At 35.3% G+C, this 22,814-nt stretch overlaps 3 protein-coding genes and 1 pseudogene across 5 annotated transcripts; 3 read left to right on the top strand and 1 right to left on the bottom strand.

The window, feature by feature from the left end:
• Positions 1 to 624: 624 nt before the first annotated feature.
• Positions 625 to 17,044, bottom strand: LOC132291581 (uncharacterized). Of its 3 annotated transcripts, XM_059790291.1 has the most exons (6): positions 16,882 to 17,044; positions 15,010 to 15,167; positions 14,796 to 14,927; positions 13,049 to 13,444; positions 12,338 to 12,496; positions 625 to 767 (listed from the first exon to the last, which is right to left on the bottom strand). In XM_059790291.1, the coding sequence occupies exons 2-5, from the start codon at positions 15,129 to 15,131 to the stop codon at positions 12,358 to 12,360; spliced, it is 789 nt and encodes a 262-aa protein (XP_059646274.1). In that variant the 5' UTR covers positions 15,132 to 15,167; positions 16,882 to 17,044; the 3' UTR covers positions 625 to 767; positions 12,338 to 12,357. The 3 variants fall into 3 exon arrangements, with proteins under 3 accessions (XP_059646274.1, XP_059646273.1, XP_059646272.1); XM_059790290.1 differs by lacking the exon at positions 625 to 767 and having other exon boundaries at positions 12,096 to 12,496; positions 15,010 to 15,161; XM_059790289.1 differs by lacking the exon at positions 625 to 767 and having other exon boundaries at positions 12,096 to 12,496; positions 16,882 to 17,043.
• Positions 1,383 to 3,220, top strand: LOC132291549 (zeatin O-glucosyltransferase-like). The gene has a single exon (XM_059790287.1). The coding sequence runs from the start codon at positions 1,638 to 1,640 to the stop codon at positions 3,045 to 3,047; it is 1,410 nt and encodes a 469-aa protein (XP_059646270.1). The 5' UTR covers positions 1,383 to 1,637; the 3' UTR covers positions 3,048 to 3,220.
• Positions 6,092 to 7,947, top strand: LOC132291565 (zeatin O-glucosyltransferase-like). Its single transcript, XM_059790288.1, has one exon. It carries the CDS (start codon positions 6,235 to 6,237, stop codon positions 7,642 to 7,644), a length of 1,410 nt encoding a protein of 469 aa, XP_059646271.1. The 5' UTR covers positions 6,092 to 6,234; the 3' UTR covers positions 7,645 to 7,947.
• Positions 9,525 to 11,617, top strand: LOC132291617 (zeatin O-glucosyltransferase-like; annotated as a pseudogene).
• Positions 17,045 to 22,814: the final 5,770 nt, after the last annotated feature.

Raw genomic sequence — 22,814 nt, 5'->3', positions numbered from 1 at the left:
ATTTAGTATATATATATTAGTATATATTAATCAATGTTGTATTTTGAAGACACAAAGTGGATTAGTGGTAGTCTGGTAAGAGTGTTAGTAGTTATATTCTTTCATGCCAAAGTCTTGGGTTCGAGCTATGCTAATTTATGTTTTTTAATGTGTCACTTATTATATAATATATATATATATAGCGAACTGAGCCTGGAGCAACTTTATAAACAACTCAACTTATTTGCAACCCTAATTAGTGAGTGAGTGTCATCAGTTATGTTGATAAAGAGAACTTCTCCACGAGACTTAATGGATTAGGTAGCGGTCCTAGCGAAAAGGGAAGGAATGACTCACAGCTTTCAATACCATGATTTGCATCACCCTCCTCACACCATATACCGCTCCAGTCTTGGTCACGTATTTGATTCTTTTTACGATCTATTCTACAATATCCAAAAGGATAAAGAAAAGCAATTCCTGATCGTCCCTACTACTGTTGAATATTGTGGCTCAAAACAAATTGACATCCCAGTCTGTATTACATCACCCATTACTTCATCAGCTTGTCCTCCAATGTAACTACTCGAAAATTTCAATAAAATCCACAATCTCATTAAATTAAAATATTTCAACATACTCAGATCATAAAAAAAATATATCATTTATTAATACCAAAATCAATTTTTTCAAATATATATATAAAATTTTCTAATTAAATAAAATAAATCCCGCAACACAGCTCCTCCGTAAACCCGCAACTAGAATTTCTCAAGGATTCTCGGTACCTGAAATTGGAGAATGGTTAGAAAGGAAAGTCCCTAAAAAAAATCATAACAAGAATTACAAAAAATTTCATAAAAATTAACTTCACAAAATATACATTTAATTTTGAATAAAAAAGAAAATATATATATATATATATATATATACAATTTAAGTAAAATAAAAATTAATAAATTATTTAAAATAAAATCACCAAAGTCATCTAAAGAAAAAATAATTTTTTTCACTGAATATATCAAAGTCCCAACTCCGGCACTCTCTCTGTGACCCACGGCTCTCTCTGTCTATCTGTTTCCTCAATATTTCTCTCTGAAGACTGACTTAGTGAACACAATCACTCAATATATATAATGATATCAATGAATCTAAAGTGGACCCCGCCACCTACTTTCTTTACCTTATCTTTTTCTTTTTTTCTTCCCTACCTTCCCCTCATTTCGGCAATTGCTCTCTTTCTTTCATATCTCTTTTCAAACGCTATATATATATATATATATATCAACTATACATAATTTACAAATCTCCAAATCCAAAACCCAATATTCCTAAATATCAATTTTTTACAAATAAAAATGATAGAAATAAATATAAATTAAAATCTTAAAAATTTTACATCCAAAGTGGGTAATCAGCATGCTGTGGTTGAGAAGCTTCTTTAGTGTCAGCCGCCCCATGTGTAGCGAGATATATACTTGATCAGCAAGCATAAGATTTGTCATTTGTATGTGTGTTATTTTATTTTTTTTGTCATTTAATTTTTCTCTTATTCTTATAAATTCTTATTTGATCCTTTGTTTCAGAACACCTATTTATATGCCTGTTATTGGTCTTAATTCACAGCACTACTCTCTAGTCTTAGCAAGAACTCTTCCATGGATGACCAAAATGGTCTCAAAGAAGCCCAAGTTGTTGTAGTAATGGTCCCTCTTCCATTACAAAGCCATCTCAACCAGCTACTCCAACTCTCCCGACTCATCTCCTCCTACAACATACCGGTCCACTATGTCTGCACCACCACCCACATCCGCCAAGCCAAGCTTCGCGTCCATGGTTGGAACCCTCTGGACAACGCCAACATCCATTTCCATGAGTTGTCAACCCCTGCTTTTATCTGTCCTCCTCCCAACCCCAATGCCTCCATTCAATATCCCTCCCATCTCCATCCATTATTTGAAGCCATAACACAGTTTCGCCAACCCATTGCCGCCATTTTTCACGCGCTCTCCTCCACTGCAAAACGAGTTATCATCATTCATGACTCCATGATGGCTTCTGTTGTTCAGGATATCACATGTATCCCAAACGCTGAGTCCTACATGTTCCATAGTCTCTCGGCTTTCTCTACTTTCTTATACTTCTGGGAAAAAATGGGAAAACCCTTCCCAGTTGATGCCAAAATACTCCAAGACCTTCCCTCCCAGGAAGGCTGTGTAACTCCAGAGATCGCGGAATTTGTTCACACCCAGGTTAATTACTGGAACTTCAGCTCTGGTTATTTATACAACTCATGCAAGGCAATAGAAGGAGAAGGGGTATTTATTGATTTACTTGCAAGAGAAGAGATTACCCAAAACATGAAGCAATGGGCTTTTGGACCATTCAATCCGGTGGAAGTATGTGATGAAAAGAAGCCAAGTGATCAACGCCACAAATGCTTGGAATGGCTGGACAAACAGGTCCCAAACTCGGTGATATTTGTGTCTTTTGGGACGTTAACTTCATTGAGTGATGAACAAATCAAAGAGCTCGCGATTGGACTGGAACGAAGCGAGCAGAAGTTTATTTGGGTATTGAGAGATGCGGATAAAGGAGACGTGCTTGTGGGAGAAACAAGAAGACCTCAACTGCCAAAAGGGTTTGAAGAAAGAGTGGAAGGAAAGGGAATGGTGGTGAGAGATTGGGCACCTCAATTGCAAATTCTAGGACACGAATCAACAGGAGGGTTCATGAGTCACTGTGGTTGGAATTCATGCTTGGAGAGCATCAGTATGGGGGTGCCAATTGCGGCATGGCCTATGCATTCAGACCAGCCGATGCAAACTATGCTCGTAACAAACATACTCAAGGTTGGCCTAGTGGTCAAGGATTGGGCACGCCGCCAGGAGTTGGTAAGCTCATCAACGGTTGAAACAGCTGTGAAAAGATTGATGGCATCGAAGGAAGGAGATGATATGAGGAAGAGAGTTGTGGAAATGAGTGGCGCTGTCAAGCGGTCGGTGGAGGAAGGCGGTGTGTCACGCATGGAGTTGGATTCTTTCATGGCTCATATCACCAGATCATAGCTAAGTTTGATAATTTGTCAGGGAAATCATGATTGCAAAACTTAGTTGACGAATGAAATAATTGTTGTACTAGTAGTTTCTAGTGGAGACACTAGCAAATTGTAGTAGTCTACAGCTTAAGTGTTCATCAAAGTTATTAAGTTCCATGTTTTTTTATCTTTTTATTCGGTAAATCTCTTTTTCTTCTTCGTGTTCCATCATGTTAATTTACAAGACAAACACAATATTTTAAATATATTACAACAATAAGGAACGGGAAAAAAAAAAACAAAACACAAAACAGCTTTTCAAAAAGCTGAAAGGAAAAAAACAAAAACACAAAACAGCCTTTCAAAAAGCTGAAGTTATATGCCCATGAACTTGATCTCCCAAAGTTGGGACAAATTTATTTACGTATCATTTATAAAAGATAAAGTTCGCATGACAACAAAAAATGGATATATATATATATATGTATGGAGACTAGATTCTTCAGGAATTGAGATTAGGGCAGCAATAGGATCATTTCGAAATATCAACATGCCTATTTGGTACCAAGTATAATTAGTACCATAATCTACCAGTATCAAACTGTTTTAAAGGTCCAGTGATCCAAAGTCCAGTTCTACCAAAAGAATAACTTACGAACTCACAAACATGAGAGGAATCGCCAAAAAAAATTACTAGCACATATGCGCATAAATTAATTCACAAACCACTTCGTAAGTATTTGGACACCCAAAATTTTTTTGAGTATAGAAGATTGAATACCTCCAAATTGGCGGTACTTCATCACCTGTATTATACATCTGTTCCAACACTTACCACAAAGTTTCCCATTTAAAACTTCCTTCCGTCCATGTATTATCCTGTGAACATGTCTTGTGTCTATTGAGATTGTTTTGATGATAGGTTGGCAGGTTGATGTTTAGTTAAATTAAATTGAGGATCGTTAACTAAATTTGTTACAGATTATTAATGTTGATAATTTGAAAATTTATTTACTGGGTCATAATTAAAAAATGACAATATTGGGTTGTTTGGGAAAAACACAATCCGTTGTACCAACCCGATCCAATCTGCGGATCAAATAGGTAACGATTAAGTTCTCACGAATCGGTTCAGTTTTACATTTCACCAATTCAATGGGACCGAAATAGATTACATTTGAATCCTAACATCTAGTTTATTCCTACATATCATACATTTTAAGTGAATGCCCTCCTATGTATGAGTTTTCAGATTCTCAAATTTGATTAGGTATTAAGGGAATCATGACAAGATACTTACATTAGGGCAGGAGAAGTGAAGGAATAACTCACTCACCTCTTTAAATGAAGTAGGACCGAAATAGATTAATATTATCTTTCACTATTTTCACATGTTAGTATTTTCCTAAACAAAATAAAAACCTATATGCTTTGATCTTCAAATTTTCAAGTAAGTTACCGTCAATCATCATTTTCTAGAGTCCGGATCTTATACAGTATTCAATTCACTCACCATTTTCCAACCTTTCTTCATCAAAAAACTTGAACACTAGAATGTGACGTGTCTAACACTTAGTGTTCCATCCATGGACTTGTCCTCCTTAGAAAAGTCTATGGACTCGCTAAAATAATACTAATAGGAAAGTCCGCAACTTCGCAGAAGCTCCCGAGCAAAGAGGTCTGTTTGAAGTTGCCCAACTTTTTCTTTTTTATTTCTATTTTGATGGACAATTAATACATCTAAAACTAGAATGCATCAAGACATATATAAAATAGAGACATAAATAGACTACTGCAATTTAATTATGAGGAATTCCTAAAGTTTACGGCTCTGGGCCGGCAGGTTGGACTTCTGCGTTGATTAGGAGACCTAGGGCCGCCAATTTGGATCACGATGAAGAAGAAAGGAAAAATTGGCGCGTTGACCAGTCATGTACGAGGAATCAATAGGTGTCGGGTGAACAGTGGTCGTTTGGTGTCGCTAAAGGTGGCAATTCATATATATGAGTTATAATCGTGTCGCGTCGACGTAAGAGTATTCTACTAAACAGGAAAACCCAAATCTGAACCATTTAATAATCGTGTCAAAAAATTTTGTAGTTAGATCCAGAACGAACCTTTGGATCTCGATCTAATACAACAATGCATCACGAATACTAATTACAATTATTTTACCCTAAACCCTAAACCCTAAACCCTAAACTAATCCGACCTGTTTATTAAACCATTTAATAACTTGTTTATTAAAACGAGATATTTAATATTCAATTAAATAATAAATACAAGAAAAAAATGGTTACAATTAACCCAAATATTCAAAATGAGAAATAAAATCATAAGGTTTAGTCAAGATTTATGTTAAAATGACTTAACTGTCCATTGTAATTGAATTTAAACAGGTAACATATTATGACATGTTAAGTTAAACGTGTATCGAGTTACACAAGTTGAAACACTCAACCCTAACCCGACACGATTAAGTAAACGGGTTAATCGTGTCAATCTATTTATAATCCGAACCTGTTTAAGGTCAACTTAAACCCGTTTATCTCGTTTCGTATTCGAGTCGTATTAGCGTGTCGTAATTTACCACTCCTACTTATAGCACCGCTCAAAAATAGAATGTTAGAGTAACAAATTAAACCCGATAATCAAGTAATATCAAACTTAATTTTAACTTATTTTTGAACACTTATTTTAAATTGATTGAACAACCTCACCAGGTGGATATCCAACCGGGACAGAAGCATTGTCCATCAAAAAAGCTAAAGTTATATGTAAGCACGTGCATGCACTTGATCTCCCAAAGTTAGGACAAATTTACTTTTACATATATATATATATATATATATATATATATATATATATATCTCGTTTATAAAGTTTACATGACAACGACACATGGGGATAAAGTTTCCATGACCACCCAAAAAAAACAAAAAACAAAAAACAGTGGTTACTTCTAAAACGTGATATTTGAATGAAGACTAGATTCTTCACGAATTTTGGAAATGTTGACATTTCTATACCATAATTTGCATCACCCTCCTCATATACCACTCAGGTCGTGGTCGTGTACTTGATTCTTTTTACTTAATATATTCTACAATATCCAACAGGATGAAGAAAAGCAATTCCTGGTAGTCCCTGCTTATATACCTGTTATTGGCCTTAATTCACAACACCACTCTCTAGTCTTAGCAAGCAAGAACTCTTCCATGGATGACCAAAATGGCCTAAAAGAAGCCCAAGTTGTTGTAGTAATGGTCCCTCTTCCAGCACAAGGCCATCTCAACCAGCTCCTTCAACTCTCCCGACTCATCTCCGCCTATGACATGCCGGTCCACTATGTCTGCACCACCACCCACATCCGCCAAGCCAAGCTTCGCGTCCATGGTTGGAACCCTCTCGACAACGCCAACATCCATTTCCATGAGTTGTCAACCCCTGCTTTTATCTCTCCTCCTCCCAACCCCAATGCCAACATTCAATTTCCCTCCCATCTCCAACCATTATTGGAAGCCTCAACACAGCTTCGCCAACCCACTGCCGCCATTTTTCGCGCGCTCTCCTCCACTGCAAAACGAGTTATCATCATTCATGACTCCCTGATGTCTTCTGTTGTTCAGGATGTCACTTGTATCCCAAACGCTGAGTCCTACATGTTCCATAGTGTCTCGGCTTTCTTTACTTTCTTCCACTTCTGGGAAATAATGGGAAAATCCTTCCCAGTTGATGCCAAAATACTCCAAGACCTTCCCTCCGAGGAAGGCTGTTACACTCCAGAGTTCGTGGAATTTATTCACACCCAGGTTAATTGCTGGAACTTCAGCTCTGGTTATTTATACAACTCATGCAAGGCAATAGAAGGAGAAAGGGTATTTATTGATTTACTTGCAAGAGAAGAGATTACCCAAAACATGAAGCAATGGGCTATTGGACCATTCAATCCGGTGGAAGTATGTGATGAAAAGAAGCCAAGTGATCAACGCCACAAATGCTTGGAATGGCTGGACAAACAGGTCCCAAACTCGGTGATATTTGTGTCTTTTGGGACGACAACTTCATTGAGTGATGAACAAATCAAAGAGCTCGCGATTGGACTGGAACGAAGCGAGCAGAAGTTTATTTGGGTATTGAGAGATGCGGATAAAGGAGATGTGTTTGTGGGAGAAACAAGAAGAGCTCAATTGCCAAAAGGGTTTGAAGAAAGAGTGGAAGGAAAGGGAATGGTGGTGAGAGATTGGGCACCTCAATTGCAAATTCTCGGACACGAATCAACAGGAGGGTTCATGAGTCACTGTGGTTGGAATTCATGCATGGAGAGCATCAGTATGGGGGTGCCAATTGCAGCATGGCCTATGCATTCAGACCAGCCGATGCACACTATGCTCGTAACAAAGTTACTCAAGGTTGGCTTAGTGGTCAAGGATTGGGCACATCGCAAGGAGTTGGTAAGCTCATCAACTATTGAAACAGCTGTGAAAAGATTGATGGCATCAAAAGAAGGAGATGATATGAGGAAGAGGGTGGTGGAAATGAGTGGCGCTGTCAAGCGGTCGGTGGAGGAAGGCGGTGTGTCACGCATGGAGTTGGATTCTTTCATTGCTCATATCACCAGATCATAGCTAAGTTTGATAATTTGTCAAGGAAATCATGATTGCAAAACTTAGTTGATGAATGAAATAATTGTTGTATTAGTAGTTTCTAGTGGAGACGGTAGCAAATTGTAGTAGTCTACAGCTGAAGTGTTCATCAAAGTTATTAAGTTCCATGTTTTTTTATCTTTTTAATTTGTCAAGGAAATCATGATTGCAAAACTTAGTTGATGAATGAAATAATTGTTGTATTAGTAGTTTCTAGTGGAGACGGTAGCAAATTGTAGTGGTCTACAGCTGAGGTGTTCATCAAAGTTATTAAGTTCCATGTTTTTTTGTCTTTTTATTCGGCAAATCTCTTTTTCTTCGTGTTCCATCATGTTAATTTACAAGACAAACACAATATTTTAAATATATTACACCTTTAAAAAAAAATTGAGTATAGAAGATTGAATACCTCCAAATTGGCGGTACTTCATCTCCTGTATTTTACGTCTGTTCGAACACTTACCACCCATTTAAAACTTCCTTCCGTCCATGTATTTAATTATCCTATGAACATGTCTTGTGTGTCCATTGAGATTGTTTTGATGATAGATTGGCAGGTTGATGTTTTGTTAAATTTAAATTGAGGCTGTTAGAGGAGTGTTACCATTAATTAAATTTGTTACAGATTATTAATGTTGATAATTTGAAAATTTATCTATTGGGTCATAATTAAAAAATAATAATATTGGGTCGTTTGAGAAAAGCACAATCCATTGTACCAACACGGTCCAATCCAATATTATACCGATCGAATAGGTAAGGATTGAATTTTCTCACGAATCGGTTCGGTTTTATATTTCACCAATTCGTTGAGACCGAAACAGATTACATTTGAATCCTAATATCGAATTTATTCTTACATATCATACATTCTAAGTGAGAGTCCTGAGTTTTCAAATTCTCAAATTTGGTTAGGCATCAAGGGAATCATGGCAAGACACTTACATTAGGGTAGGGAAAGTGAAGGAATAACTCAGTCACCTCTTTAAATGGACTAGGACTGAAATAAATTAATATTCTTTTTCACTATTTTTACATGTTAGTATTTTCCTGAACAGAATAAAAAAGCCATATGCTTTGATCTTCAAATTTTTAAGTAAGTTACAGTCAAGCCATCATTTTCTAGAGTTTGGATCTTATTCAGTATTCAACGATCCTCATCACTCACACGTGGGCACAATTATACGTGTGAGTAATGTGAATCGTCAGATGTAACACGCGTGATTCACTCACCATTTTCCAACCTTTCTTCATCAAAAAACTAGACCGGAAGCAATTGCCTCCCCTGCCGCGTCCATCCGTTATGTAAATTCCCCCACAACCACCCTTTATTTCTTGCCGAGTAAAAAAGGATAATCAACTCAAATAACAAATTGCCAAATTACCTAAGCAACATTCCAGAGTATAACCTCTTTGATCTTCAAAATTTTGGAATGTTTCCGAGCACCCACCAAGGAAAAAACTCGAAAACGAGAATGTAACATTTCTAACACTTAGTGCATCAATTGACTATTGATTCCATCCATGGACTTGTCCTCCTTAAAAAATTCTCTAATAGAAAAGTCCGCAACTTCGCAGAAGCTCCCGAGCAAAGAGGTCTGTTTGAAGTTGCTCAACTTTTTCTTTTTTATTTTCTATTTTGATGGATAATACATCTAAAACTTGTATGCATCACGACATACATAAAATAGAGACATAACTGACTACTACTACAATTTAATTATGAGGAATTCCTAAAGTTTATGGTTCTGTTACGGTAAATCTATTAACTTACATAAAGAACCAACTGATTTAGAGAGGAGACCAAGAAACCTCTTCTAACTTACATAAAGAACCAACTGATTTAGAGAGGAGACCAAGAAACCTCTTCCAAAATTTCATCAATGTCTAACCACCACCAACATCAAAGTGAGGACGTAACTGGTTCCAAACAAGATCAAGTGGTTGTAGTCATGGTGCCTCTTCCGGCACATAGCCATCTCAACCTGCTCCTCAAACTCTCCTGCCTCATCTACCCACAACCGCCAGGCCAAACTTCGTGCCAACAGCCTGAATCCTCTTGATGTTGCCAAAATCCATTTCCACGATTTCCCAACCCCTCCTTTTCTCTCTCCTACTCCCAACCCTAACTCCTCCATTAAGTTCCCTGCACATCTTCTGCCATGCTTCGAAGCCTCCTTGCATCTCCGCCAACCGGTTGCTGCACTCTTACATGAAATATCCCCAACAGCCAGAAGAATTGTAGTAATCTCACTCATTTCTTCAACCAATGGGAAGCCATGGGAAAACCATTCCAAGTAGAAGCAGAACCAGAAGGCCTACCATCCTCCGTGGAAGGATGTGTTACCTTCGAGTTGATAAACTTTGCAGTTCCTCAATATGATCTTCTGAAACTTGGATCTGGAGATATCTATAACTCGTGCAAATTGATGGAAGGTACTTACATTGATCTACTAGCAAATGAGCAAATGACTGGAAACAAGAAGCAATGGGCAATTGCACCAGCGAACCTGGTGAAAATCTTTGAGAACAAATGTTCAGATAGACAGCACAGATGCCCCTGGATTTCGGGCTGAGGGGGAGTATGCTGGGAAAGTCTGTCGGCTACGGAAGTCTCTTTAGGGTCTGAAGCAATCTTCTAGCTTGGTTTAGACATTTCAGCGATGTTCTATCCATGGGCATGGGCTTTGTGCACTGCCACTCAGACCATACTGGCTTTATTTGACATCACTATGATGGTCGCTGCATTATGTTATTAGTATATGTGGATGATATCATTATCACATGTGATAATGTTTCAGGGATTGCTCAGCTGAAACTTCATTTTCAAAAATCCTTTGACGTGAAGGACTTAGGTCCCCTTCGATATTTTCTTGGAATTGAGGTTGCTAGATCCCGTCGTGGAATTTCCTTATCTCAAAGGAAATATGTTTTGGATCTTCTTCAAGATACTGGCATGCATGCTTGGGTGTCGACCCGCTCCCACTCCTATGGACCCCAATCTCAAACTCTCTGTTGAATCAGGGAAATTACTTCCAGATCCGTCCGTGTATCAACGTTTGGAGTTGCTCGATAAACAAGATCCAAAATCTGTAATATATGTTTCTTTTGGAACAACTGCTTTAGTAGAAGATGAACAGATCAAAGAGCTTGCCTTCAGGCTAGAACAGAGCAAACAGAAGTTCAGCTGGGTATTGAGAGATGCAGATAAAGGAGACATCTTTGCTGGGGAAGTTAATGGAATTGAACTGCCCGAAGGGTACAAAGAGAGAATTGAAGGAGTTGGAATGGTGGTGAGAGATTGGGCACCTCAACTAGAAATCTTGAGGCATCCATCAACTGGTGGATTCATGAGTCATTGTGGATGGAATTCATGCATGGAGAGTATTACTATGGGAGTGCCTATAGCAGCCTGACCAATGCACTCTGACCAACCAAGGAATGCAATGTTGGTAACACAAATACTGAGAGTTGGTCTGGTTGTCCCGGAATGGGCACACCGGGAGAAGTTGGCGACTTCATCAACCATAAAAAAAAAAAGCTGTGAAAAGATTGATGGAATCAAAAGAAGGAAATGAAACGAGAGAGAGGGCTGAGGAACTGGGTAGAGCCATCAGACGGTCTACAGAAGAAGATGGAGTTTCTCGCTTTGAGTTGGATTCTTTCATTGCTCACATCACTAGACAGGATAGGTTGGTTTTGTCATTGAGGGATAAACGCATTATTCAGATATGAGCATTCTCCATAATCCAACAATCAAAAATTACTGTAATCTGATCGATTTTATACTTGAAGCATACAACAGTTAGTAGTCAGCTGATAAAATTTTCATCGATGTAAACAGGATTGTATGTGTATATACATGCATACATCCCTGCGTGTATTTGTTTGCAAGAGAGCATCACTTTCTGCTTGGTGGTCAGACCATGACCAAATGCACTACTATGTACTTTTTAATGGGAAGTGATAAGAATTGTGCTTTCTTATTCTTTAGATTTGTTCATGTTAAAATTTACAGTCCAGTCAATTTAAGTCTCCTAGTTCTAGAACATGAATAACACCGTTATGCCAACTCATCTCAAACGAAAATTTATTAATTTTATCATAATATCTAAAGTCAAATGTCCAGAGAAAAAAAAAACAAAAAACAAAAAAACAAAGCATAAGGTTCAAATAATCAACTTTAGCTCACCAACCATACCTAATAATCGATCCTTCTTCCAACAGGCAAATATTAATTAAATTGAATAGTATTTACATACCACAAAACCTATCTTTGTGATTTTGATGATGGTTTCTATTGTCAAACTTTGATTACAGAAATAACGCACAGAAGATAGAAGTCAATAATTGGGACAAAATTGCTTGGCTTCTAGTTCCCTCCCTCAGGAGTCAAAAGTCGAAACTAATAATTATTCCAATTAATATTGAAAGAACAGAAAACCAAAAATAAGTCATATAACAAATAACAATTGTGCATGATCCAAAAAGAAAAAAATGTGAAGACATAAATAGATAGCTATTCATGTACACACTGTAAAACTGATTTCCATCTATATCAAACATTACGATCATGTGTTTAATATAAGTTTTACTTCTAGATGTCAGGATCTATAAACTTGCAACTCCAATTATGTCATGACATTGAATGTAATTATTCTCATTCAAAACTTACATTCTATCCGTACAAGAAAGTCATGGAAGGATAGGGAGTTCCACTCTCTTGAAGGAGAAGAAACTGACACGTCCATGCTCAACATGACAAAACTTCAAAGGAATGCCGTTGCATTGTCTCTCAAGGTCTTCAATTTCCAATTTGGATGGCAGATGACCACTACAATAGGAAGCAAGTCATCATCAATTTGAGAATATTTGACATGAAAGACATTGATATACACGAGGAAAAAAATGAAAGAAACAATTGAAGTGACTAAAATGGTCTCTCTAATGGCCGCCAAGATCATTCCCATGGCCAAAAATCCCCAAGAAGAAATTATAAGAGAGAGAGAGAGACTTGGTCATCACATGCTTCTCAGTGCACAAGACACATGCATCTTCAATGACAAATTAAAATATGTGGATTGACTGGTAAAAGCTCAAAAATATATATATATAATAAGTTTTTTTTTTCCCCCAAATGAACCATGGCTTATTGACAGCCTAAGACATGCTTGTTGAATAATTTTTTTTCACTGATAATCTTTCCATGTTTAGAGACAACATAGTTTATATAACAAATTGTAAGAAAACATGGTTCATACTAAAGCAATATATTTACAAGTGTATCAAATTTTCAAGCTATATCAAGTAGAGGGTAAACATTAGGCTGATCCAATATATTACAGCAGAGCAGAAACATCATATGGAAGAAACTGAAATTGGTTACCTGGTTAAGCATACCATAAAACTTGGATTGCCAGGAGAAGACTTTTTAAATTTGCTGTTAGGAAGATAAACATCAAAAACTGGTCTCGCTTCATTAATCTGCATCTTGTTGAACAGTTCAAAGACAAAACTATTGTCATTAGATTCCGTGTCCATTATCCTATTGATTTCTGGCGTGTCTTGAAGAGAAACCGGCTTACAATTAACACCCTTCATAGTCCAAGGTATACCATGTCGCCCAATAATGTAACCAAGAGATTTCAAGTGCCTAAAAACCTCAAATGACTCCCAGCAACATCCACTCTTTCCTTCTGCAACCTTCTTATATATATCTTTTAGGGGAAGAGATGTACCATCATCATCCAAGAGGTGCAATGCCCCTATTTCGGCCAAAAACCTACAGAAAATACCAAACACTACTCGCATAAAAAGCATAACTACAACTTTATTTGAAACATATACCATATTTGGTATTTGCTTTGTTTTGTTTTCTTTCATGGCAATCCATGACCGTGGACTGGCCGAAAAAGGAAGTTTTTGCCCAAAACACTTTAAACTTTTTCTCCCGAACGAAAAATAAGGGAGATGCTCAGGGAAATCAAAATCTTTCATTTGTCAATTGAAGCAACTAGAATTCTTTAGATCCTTCAGTTTTGGTTTTCTAACATTTCTATGCATAAAATCAACAAGTAAGTTGAACTTATACTAGGTATTTGCCGACAAGTTTTCATTTTCTTTCATTCATGCCGATTCATGACCGAATGGATCAAACCCATGGCTCAAAGTCAGACAATCATTCATGCGTCAACGGGATCCATCCTTTACTTTTGGTATCTACCATCTCTATAGATTCAGCTTATTACAATAATTGGAAGAAAAAAAAAAAATGAATTTATTTTCTTGAATCAACATCGTATTAATATTTGCTTCCTATAAAAAGTAGGAAGGAACCTACATTAAATGGTGGAACTTATACACATTCAAAGAACAAAATTTCTTAATGCATTTTTAGTTTGTCTAAAGTGCATTAACAGACATAAACCAAGATTAGTAGGATACATATCAGAGTTGGAAAAGGCCCGACTCATATACTGTCAGTTTTCTTATTAAATAGTAATAAATTGGGCCACATGGAATCATTTTATAATAAAAACGACACAAGTCTAACAACAACTAATTGTTCCAATATTTTTCTTGATTCATTCATCACCTTCCAAAATAGTCTTCAAGGTTCTATGAAATCCTTCATCCCCAGGTTCAATTTAACAAAAAATAGAATAATCTAGTTAATTCTTCCTGCTTAATCAACCTTGGAACAACAGACTGAATAACACCACTGTAATAAAATATTATTCTGAGATCGAGTAACAAATAAGTCAATAGATACTGGTAATTCTCATAATTACCGTTGCTTGTGTTGAAAAAGTTTCCTTCATGGATGTAGATGTAAAGCTTTGACTATTGCAATCCAAATATCACAAAACAAGTTATTAATCTTATATCGAAAGGACAAACAAAAGATAATAACAGATACCTGTCAGACATATTGAAAATTCATTGTTATATATGAATATAAACTAAGTTCCCCATACTTGATTTACAATAGACGTAACAATTGGAGTTTCATATCAAAGATAATAGAACCAATACACTACAGTTGACTAATATTTATAAAATGCATTCAAAATATAATATTGAACCAATAATGATAATAGAATTGGGAATCATAAAGTAATCTCATCACCTACAAAGTCTCTTCAATTGAGCAATAGGTCTTGCTGCAACGAACTATCCCAGTTGTTGTCCACATTTTACCCTTCTTCTCCACAACCTCAGCCATTCCCAACGCATTGTTCCAACGAGCCTTAGATGTGTCTTTCCTGAGGAAAACAACACAGAATAAGTTTTATAACCACGCCACTATAAAAACATTCCAAAGAGTTTATTCCTCGAAAATCTTACCTAAATTGCAACTTGGGTATATCACCAGATGTATAGCAATGTTCCTCATCATTAGCATCCCGCACAGAAATCTCAGAGTCACTCACTTCACCAAAAGAACTTGCCCAATCCTCAACCTCCATTACTCCAATTATTGATTGTGTTAAGAATCCCTATAACTTGAACATGGGTAACAGCAAAAAACTTTTTAAGTATTACAAGAACTATTTTAAGAGTTATGAAATAAAAAAACCAATTTTAGCCTAATCTTAATTAATAATAAATAAATAAAGGAAAGAGAGTGAGGCTCTCAAAATTTTAACACGGCACAATTTTGTTTATAAGCCTAACAATATTAACATAAAGACAAATTGTATGGGAAGCAATTGCAGAACCTTCAGTGGAAAGGGACCTGTAGATGAGGTATCGTTGGTGGCTACCTTCAATGAAAGGCCTGCCAATAAGGCATCATAGTGCCAACAATCATTTGCAAACACTAAGGTTTTAAATCACCGTAACAGCTGCTGAATGATACGGACAAAGGGTGTAATGGACACACCATGTAACAGATACAAATGTAGGAGGCCTGGATTTGTTGCACAGTTCCCACAAAATGTAGCGATAAACTTGCTTTGACCCCAAATTTCTTAAGTTTTTTTTTTCTTTAGCTCCTAAAGATGTTTCAGTATAAGTGATTAAATTTATATTGATTTTAAGTTATTGACAGCAAGAATGCTTGCTCATTTTTACATTTCACTACTTCTACAAGCATGAGTATTGAACACGAAAAATTATCAGATTTAAAGCAAGTTCAAAAATATCATTCTCTCACAGTCATATAAGGACAAAATGAAAGGGTTGGATCCATATAGATTTAGCTCTGGAAAGTGGAAAAGAGTCACTAACGCATCTCTGTAACCTAACTTATTATAGATCAAGGTGAAAATTTGACATGTCACATATCTAAACCTAATTCAATCCAAAACAGTGAAAAAAAGAAAGAATATATATCTAACACGAGTGTCTAAATCGAGACCTAAAGTTAGATATTACAGATTTTACTTGCATGGTATTTCCATAGCAATCCAATCCACCGCCCAAAAAAGAAAAAATTCAAAGCTCAAGATAACAAAAAAAAAAAAGTGATGGACTAGTCATAAAAAAATTTGTGTTCAGTATGACATCACAGTCCCATATCCATGATGAACTGGGCACCATACAAGCAGGCCCTGTTACAGCACTGCAATTGTAAATTTCAACAAGATCAGTATTCAGCGCCTAAAGCCACTAGAAATTAACGTTTTTGATGCATTTCTATGGAATTTGCCTTGGCTTTTAACTAAATTTCCGCACACCTATTTTTCTTACCAAGAACTGAGTAGGTCCAAAATGTCAGTTCTCATCCAAACTTCAACAAACAACAAACAGTCCTTTTCAAAACCCTTTTATTTTAAACCAATTTCAACTAAATTTAACACGATTTTTTTCAGGACCCAATTTCTACACAAGTGCAAGTTTTTGCCTTAGACATTCAGTCTAAATACTAAATTTGTCAACTGTTCCCATAAACCAGCTACATTTTGAATTATATAATCTAGAAATTTTACCTAATATGGACGACAGAATACAGACACAAAAGCAATTAATAGCATGTCACGATTAATACTTAAAGAAAATTACAAAGAAAAAAAAAAATATATATGCGAGAATAACCTCCTCTCTTCTTTTCACTTTTTTTCTTCTTTTATCTTTTTATTTTCATATCACAACAATATTGCAAATGTTAACTTGATTTTTACACTGGAAACAACAAGGATGTGGAGATTGAAAACATGAATAAAACCGATTATACGATTTACAGAAAAAAAAAAAAAAAAAAAAAAAAAAGAGTACCTTAGTCAATAACTGTGCAGCCTCCTCCTTCTCAATCACTTTTTTGCGGTAGATAAAGGGGGAACAGGGTAGTGAAGACGGAAACGGGAGCAAACACTGACGAGGGTATACGAGAGACTCGAGAGTGTGTTGGAGACGATGGTCTCGCCATATAGAGAGAGCGCGTTTGTTCCGAAGAAAAAAGGGAAATTTATAAAAGGGTAATTTACACAAACCTCCTAATGGTTTGTCATAATTAGGAACATTTCCTATTGTTTCGGAAATTATTAGGACCTCTCCAAAGAATGAAAATAATCTACATAAACCTCCTTCTTGGTAGAGTTAACGTTAGTCAGCGACGAAAATTAATGACGTCAGCTACTAGTTTTATAAAAATTTCTAAAATACCCTTGTCTATATACTTGATATTATATTTTAGATGCTGATGTTAAAATTCCCAAAATACCTTCATCTTCTCCATTACGTATACAGTATATTTACAGACCTGGCTGAGCCAAATATGAAAAATATAATCTTCCCAAATGATGATATAGACATGCTAGCAAAGAATTTGAATCAAATTATAAATACACTATCATATAGTCTCAATTATCTAATTTTAGTCATACCCAAATGGGGGCTGTTGGTGGTCGGCTGTGGTGGGGATTGGCCGAAGGATAAGTGGGTTGGGTGAATGGTGTATCATTGTACATGAATATATATATGTGTGTGTGCGCGCGCGGAGAAGTCTTTAGAATCTTAAAGCAGCCGTAGGTGTATCATAAGACTTTGATTTTGACGACACACTTTTGATCAGCGATTCCAGGGAGCCAGGTTTGATCCATCGCAACACGATTTACCCCGACGGGGAGCGAGTCGGTCTCCAAATTCTTTATATTAATTCGATCGATGTTGACGAGGAATCTCTGCGACCATTATCCCGTTCCGAAAGAGTGGTGATGGTAGTGGCGGCGACGTATAGATCTAACATATATAGAGTTCTGTGGTGATCGAGTGTACCTTTGTGTTTTGATTTTTGTGAGTTGTATTCCTCATTCCTCATTATAAGCTTGTGTGTGTGCGCGCGCGTGCACGCGTATTATGTATAACACGCCGGAGGATGCCTGCCATTAGATTGAAACCAATGAAATCCATTGATGTTCTGTGTTTTCGAATTGGGTCTCTAAAATTGTTGTTCGATCTCACCAGATTGAAACATGCCCAAACTGAAACTTGTGAAGTTCTTGACCAAACTGAAATTCTTTGTTGCTTCAGTACTTTTCTGATCACTTACTAGATTGAAATCAACTAACCACGCTTGAATTGTGGTTCATCGGACCTATTATGTTCTCTCTTATTGCCTCTGAAATTGGAAAATTTATTTTTATATATACATACATACATACATACACACTGGGATATTTAAGTCATTTATCATTGAAAGTTTAGGGTATTTCAGTAATTTTGTTAGCTCCGTTAGCGTGGTCTGTCACGCATAAGGGAGGTCCGTGTAGATTATTTTCATTCTCAGAGGAGATCCGAGTAATTTCTGAACAGAAAGGGAAGTCCCTATGATTATGGCAAATCATAGAAAAAGTTTGTGTAAATTACCCTTCATAAAATGACAAAGGTTTAATTCTCCTTTAATTATAGGTGTTTTTATTTACAAAAAAATAAAATAAAAAATAAAAAATAAAAAATCCTTGTGTAAAAATTTTATTGTCCCGTTAAAACAAGGCAATGATTTTTAGGGCATCCACATCAGGAGCATCAGCCAGTCCTGATTTTGCCTCTTAAAAAATCTCATTTTAGTTTTTTCAAGAGCCACCTGAGTAATCTTTCAAAAAAAAAAAAAAAAGAGCTCCCAAAAAAAAAAATTTATTATTATTTTTTTGTAACAACTATATTTCTAACAGCAATAAGACTAATTTGCTCATTTGAAAATGTCACTTTAAACAATACATTATTCATTATGGATTAAAAATAAATAAATTAAACAAAACAGTTAAAAATAAATTAAACAATACAATATCCTGAATTGGAATAAGAAAATAAATAGCCTAAAGATTACAAATCCTATGGGAAACTTGAGGTGGACCGTGAATGCATATATTCAAATATCTCACGTTGTTGTGCAATAATCCAAACTTTCCCCGCTTCTGTTAGAGCCAATTTTGGCTCTGTTAACATAATATCATTCTCTTCAGCTCTTTTTTTCTTCTCAATCTCTAACTGTCTCGTCTTCTCTTTCTCCGCTTTTCTTATCTCTCGTGCGACTTAGGCATCCTTAAATTTCTCCTTACGACTCTCATAACGGCATTTAAGATCATTAAAATTGGTTATGAATGAATTTTGCAATTCGAATGCAAAATTATTTTTTCCTCGATGCTACTTCGCTGCTTTTCTTCTTGTTGATCATTGTACTTGTTGATATTCTTCCACATCAGGTGAATAATTTTCGCCCATGTGCGGTGATTCTTCAATCTAAGCTCCATCTGTCGTGGCTACAGGACTTGATAAAGTAGATGGTATTGAGTACCTAACAAATTCATTAATGTCAAAGTCAAATCAACTTTTCTTCAGCTGTTTTTTCTTTTTTCTTTTTTTCCTACTTGTTCGGTACAATGTGAATGTCATTTATTGTTACGTTTCAAGATATGCCCACAACTTTCTAACTTAAATTCACCGATTGTTTGTCTACGAAAGAGGCATTTAGCTGCTATAATCTACACGAAAAAATTAACAACAAATTAATATCCGAATGTTTAAAATTTTTACGAGTTATATTTAAAACAATAAATAACTCAAAATATCATCAGTGCCAAAGCGGGTGATTCATTTTGATGTTAGTCATGCACTCTGAAAATTTGTTGATTTTTTGTTAAATGGTGAACCAATGATTCATCAGAACTCCTGGATTTCGTGAAGTTGGAACACCAAGACATTGTACATAATTATCGAGGATTCGCTCCCATAACTTCTTCGTACTTTGGTCTATCCCCGTAATCGTATCGGTGGTAATGGATATCCACGCCCAACATAAAGCCTTATTTTCAGCCGTTGACCAATTTGGAATTCAGATAATCGTTTGTTGTGTGGAAAATTGGGAATAACTTGATTATGGCACAGGGTACTACAATATTGATGAGAAGGTTGGGATCGTTGATAAGAATGAAATTGAGATTCTCCTCTATAATAATTAGAATGTAGTTTTGACTGGGAAGACAAATCGATATTATTTTCGTCAAATGGCAACTCTTCATTTAATAAGTTGAATTGGGTGTTGTAGTAATATGGATGTCAAAGATCCATGGAATTGGATTGAGTTTTAAAATAATAGTTAAGATTGAGAAAATAAAAGATGAAATAACTTGAATAATATAAATAGAGATGTGTTAGATGTGAGGTGAATGTTGTAATAGTTAGGGTATTTATAGAAGAGAAATGAATTTTTTATTTTATTTTTGTTATAAAAAAAGTTTTAAAAAAATTATTTTAAACTTTTTTTAAAAAAAAATTATAGTCATTAAGGCACTGTTTGTGTGAGCCAAACAGTGTCTTAACGGCCAAATGCACTGTTTGTGGCAGTTTTTTAAACATTAAAGCAAAAAAAAGTTTAAAAAATCAAATTTAAAGAAAAAAAAAGGGTTTTTAAATTTATTTTTGACCGAAATCAAAAAAAAATTGAACAAAGAGTGCCTAATCAATATATTTTTTATTTAATAAGTTTTATTTTATTTTTATTTTTTTTAAAAAAAAAAAAGAAGCTCAAAATAACCCATTTTTGGGTTTTTTTCCAAAAAACCAATCTGCCAGGCTGATATTTTTAAAAAAGGACCCGCTCGACCCAAAACGACGTTGTTTTGGCAAAAAAAAAATAAATACCGCAATCAGGCTCGCACTATTCAGCAAACCAACCCGCGAGACGTTGTGGGCCCGCCCAATTACCGCTAGTCCGCTGCGGTGTGTTTTGGGCTCTTGACTCGCGGAATATGGGTTTGGCGATTGGACTGCGGATGCTCTTAACAATGAAATAAAACTTATACTCATTTTAAAAAAATAAAAATACCTGTAGAATGAGAAATTGGGCCAAATGAGAGGAAAACTAAAATGGAATAAGAAGGATGCATTTAAATTTATAAAGTGATGGAAGTATAAAATGATTATTTATGCAAGTATTTGGCACATTATTGTAGTTTATAAAAGAAAATTAAATTTTTTGAAAGGTATTTATCATTAAAGATATAAAGAAAGAAAGAAAAAAAAATATTTTTAAGAGAGAAATTAAGAAAAATTTAGTGACGATAACTATCAAAAACTTAATCTAGTGAGGCTCCAAAATGCAAATAAGCCGAGTCATTCACAAATAGTTTGGACTAAGCAAATGAGTTGAGTTCGAGCTTATTTTATAGGCTTGATTAATAAATGAAATAATCCTGAGCATTGTTGGGCTCGACTCATGAACATAAGCTCGTGTAGACTTTTATGTTCATAAATATAAGTTTGGACTTTACTGGTACACTTGTTGATATTTGTTTATGTTTTTTTATTAAAATTCTTTAATCTTTGAAAGTATAAAATTTCAATAATTTATTAAACAAGTTTGACGAGGAGCTTAGAGCATCCAACTGTTGTGTATATATTTTTGTGTAAATCTAATGTCTCAAAGTAGATTTACACAAAAAAATTTATACTATCCATTTTTAGCTCCAGCGGTTATTTTATACCTTTTATGTAAAAAAAAAAAATCCCCCTATAACAACCAACCACGTGTCATACTCAAGGCCCCACATAACTTTTACAAACCTACTTGATTCACTTTACTTTTTGGCGATTAAACCTCACATCCTAATCCTCTTCAATTAGGAAAAAAAAAAATTAATTTTCCCCTATATTTCACTTTCCCATCTAAATTATAATTTTATAACAAATAATAAAATAAGATTCAAGTATGTGGAAACTTCATAATAAGAGGTTTTATATCAACAATTATATAAAAATGTGATTAAAATATATATCTAATATTTGGCTAGCTAGTACATATTTATTTCATTATAATATAATGTAAAAGGATAAAAAAATCTAAAACAAATTCTAGAATTTACATCGATGATTGCAGAAGATAAAATCAAACCAAAGTGATGAAACTATGTTTAATAATAATAATAATAATAATAATAATAATAATAAAAGATGGTCAAACAGTTTTTACTTTGCTGCCAGTTGCAGATTATTCTCTATAGCGCTATAGAAAAGTGGGAAACAAAGAGACGTAAATGAATGAGAATGAGAGAGAATAAAGAGAACCGCGAGTGGAGAACGGGAAGGAGAGAGCAAATATGCGTTGTTGTGTAAAATGGCGGTTCAAAATATATCATCCTTTTACACATTGGTAATGTGACAATATATTTTAACATATTGCTGAAAATGAAAAAAAAAAAAATTATAAATCATATGCGGCAGAAATGAAAAAGAAATTATAAATTATATGCGATAGTGTATATTTTACCAAAAAAAAAAAAGAAAGGTTTTTTAACAAACCGCGGCAGATACTCTTAGGCTATGTTTGGTAGGGTGGGTTTAAAGGGGGAGGATAACATTGGTTACGACGGAAAGGGAAGGGAAGGGAAGGGAAGGGAAGGATAAGTTTAATCTTCAATCGTGTTTGGTTGATTAACGAAAGAAAAGAAAGGGAAGGATAACAATCATGTTTGGGAAAAGAAAAGAAAGGGAAGGATAATAATAAATTTACTATTATGCCCTTTTATATTTTAAAAGATGAATTTTGAGATTTAAATATGCAACAACATTTTTGCCCCAAGAGGAGTCGGCTCAAGTAAAAGTGGAGGAGGCTCCAATATGAATGGAGCCGGCTCAAGTAAAAGTGGAGGAGGCTCTGCTTTAAGTAGAGGAGGCTCCAATATGAGTAGAGCAGGCTCCCAAAAATGGGAGGC

The sequence above is a fragment of the Cornus florida genome, unplaced genomic scaffold (assembly GCF_030987335.1).
Source record: "Cornus florida cultivar Cherokee Brave unplaced genomic scaffold, ASM3098733v1 CherokeeBrave_3.0.0_Hap2_Chr02, whole genome shotgun sequence".
In the NCBI taxonomy this organism is placed as follows: domain Eukaryota; kingdom Viridiplantae; phylum Streptophyta; class Magnoliopsida; order Cornales; family Cornaceae; genus Cornus; species Cornus florida.
Note: the sequence above shows the minus strand (reverse complement) of the source record. Positions and strands in the feature narration are given on the sequence as shown.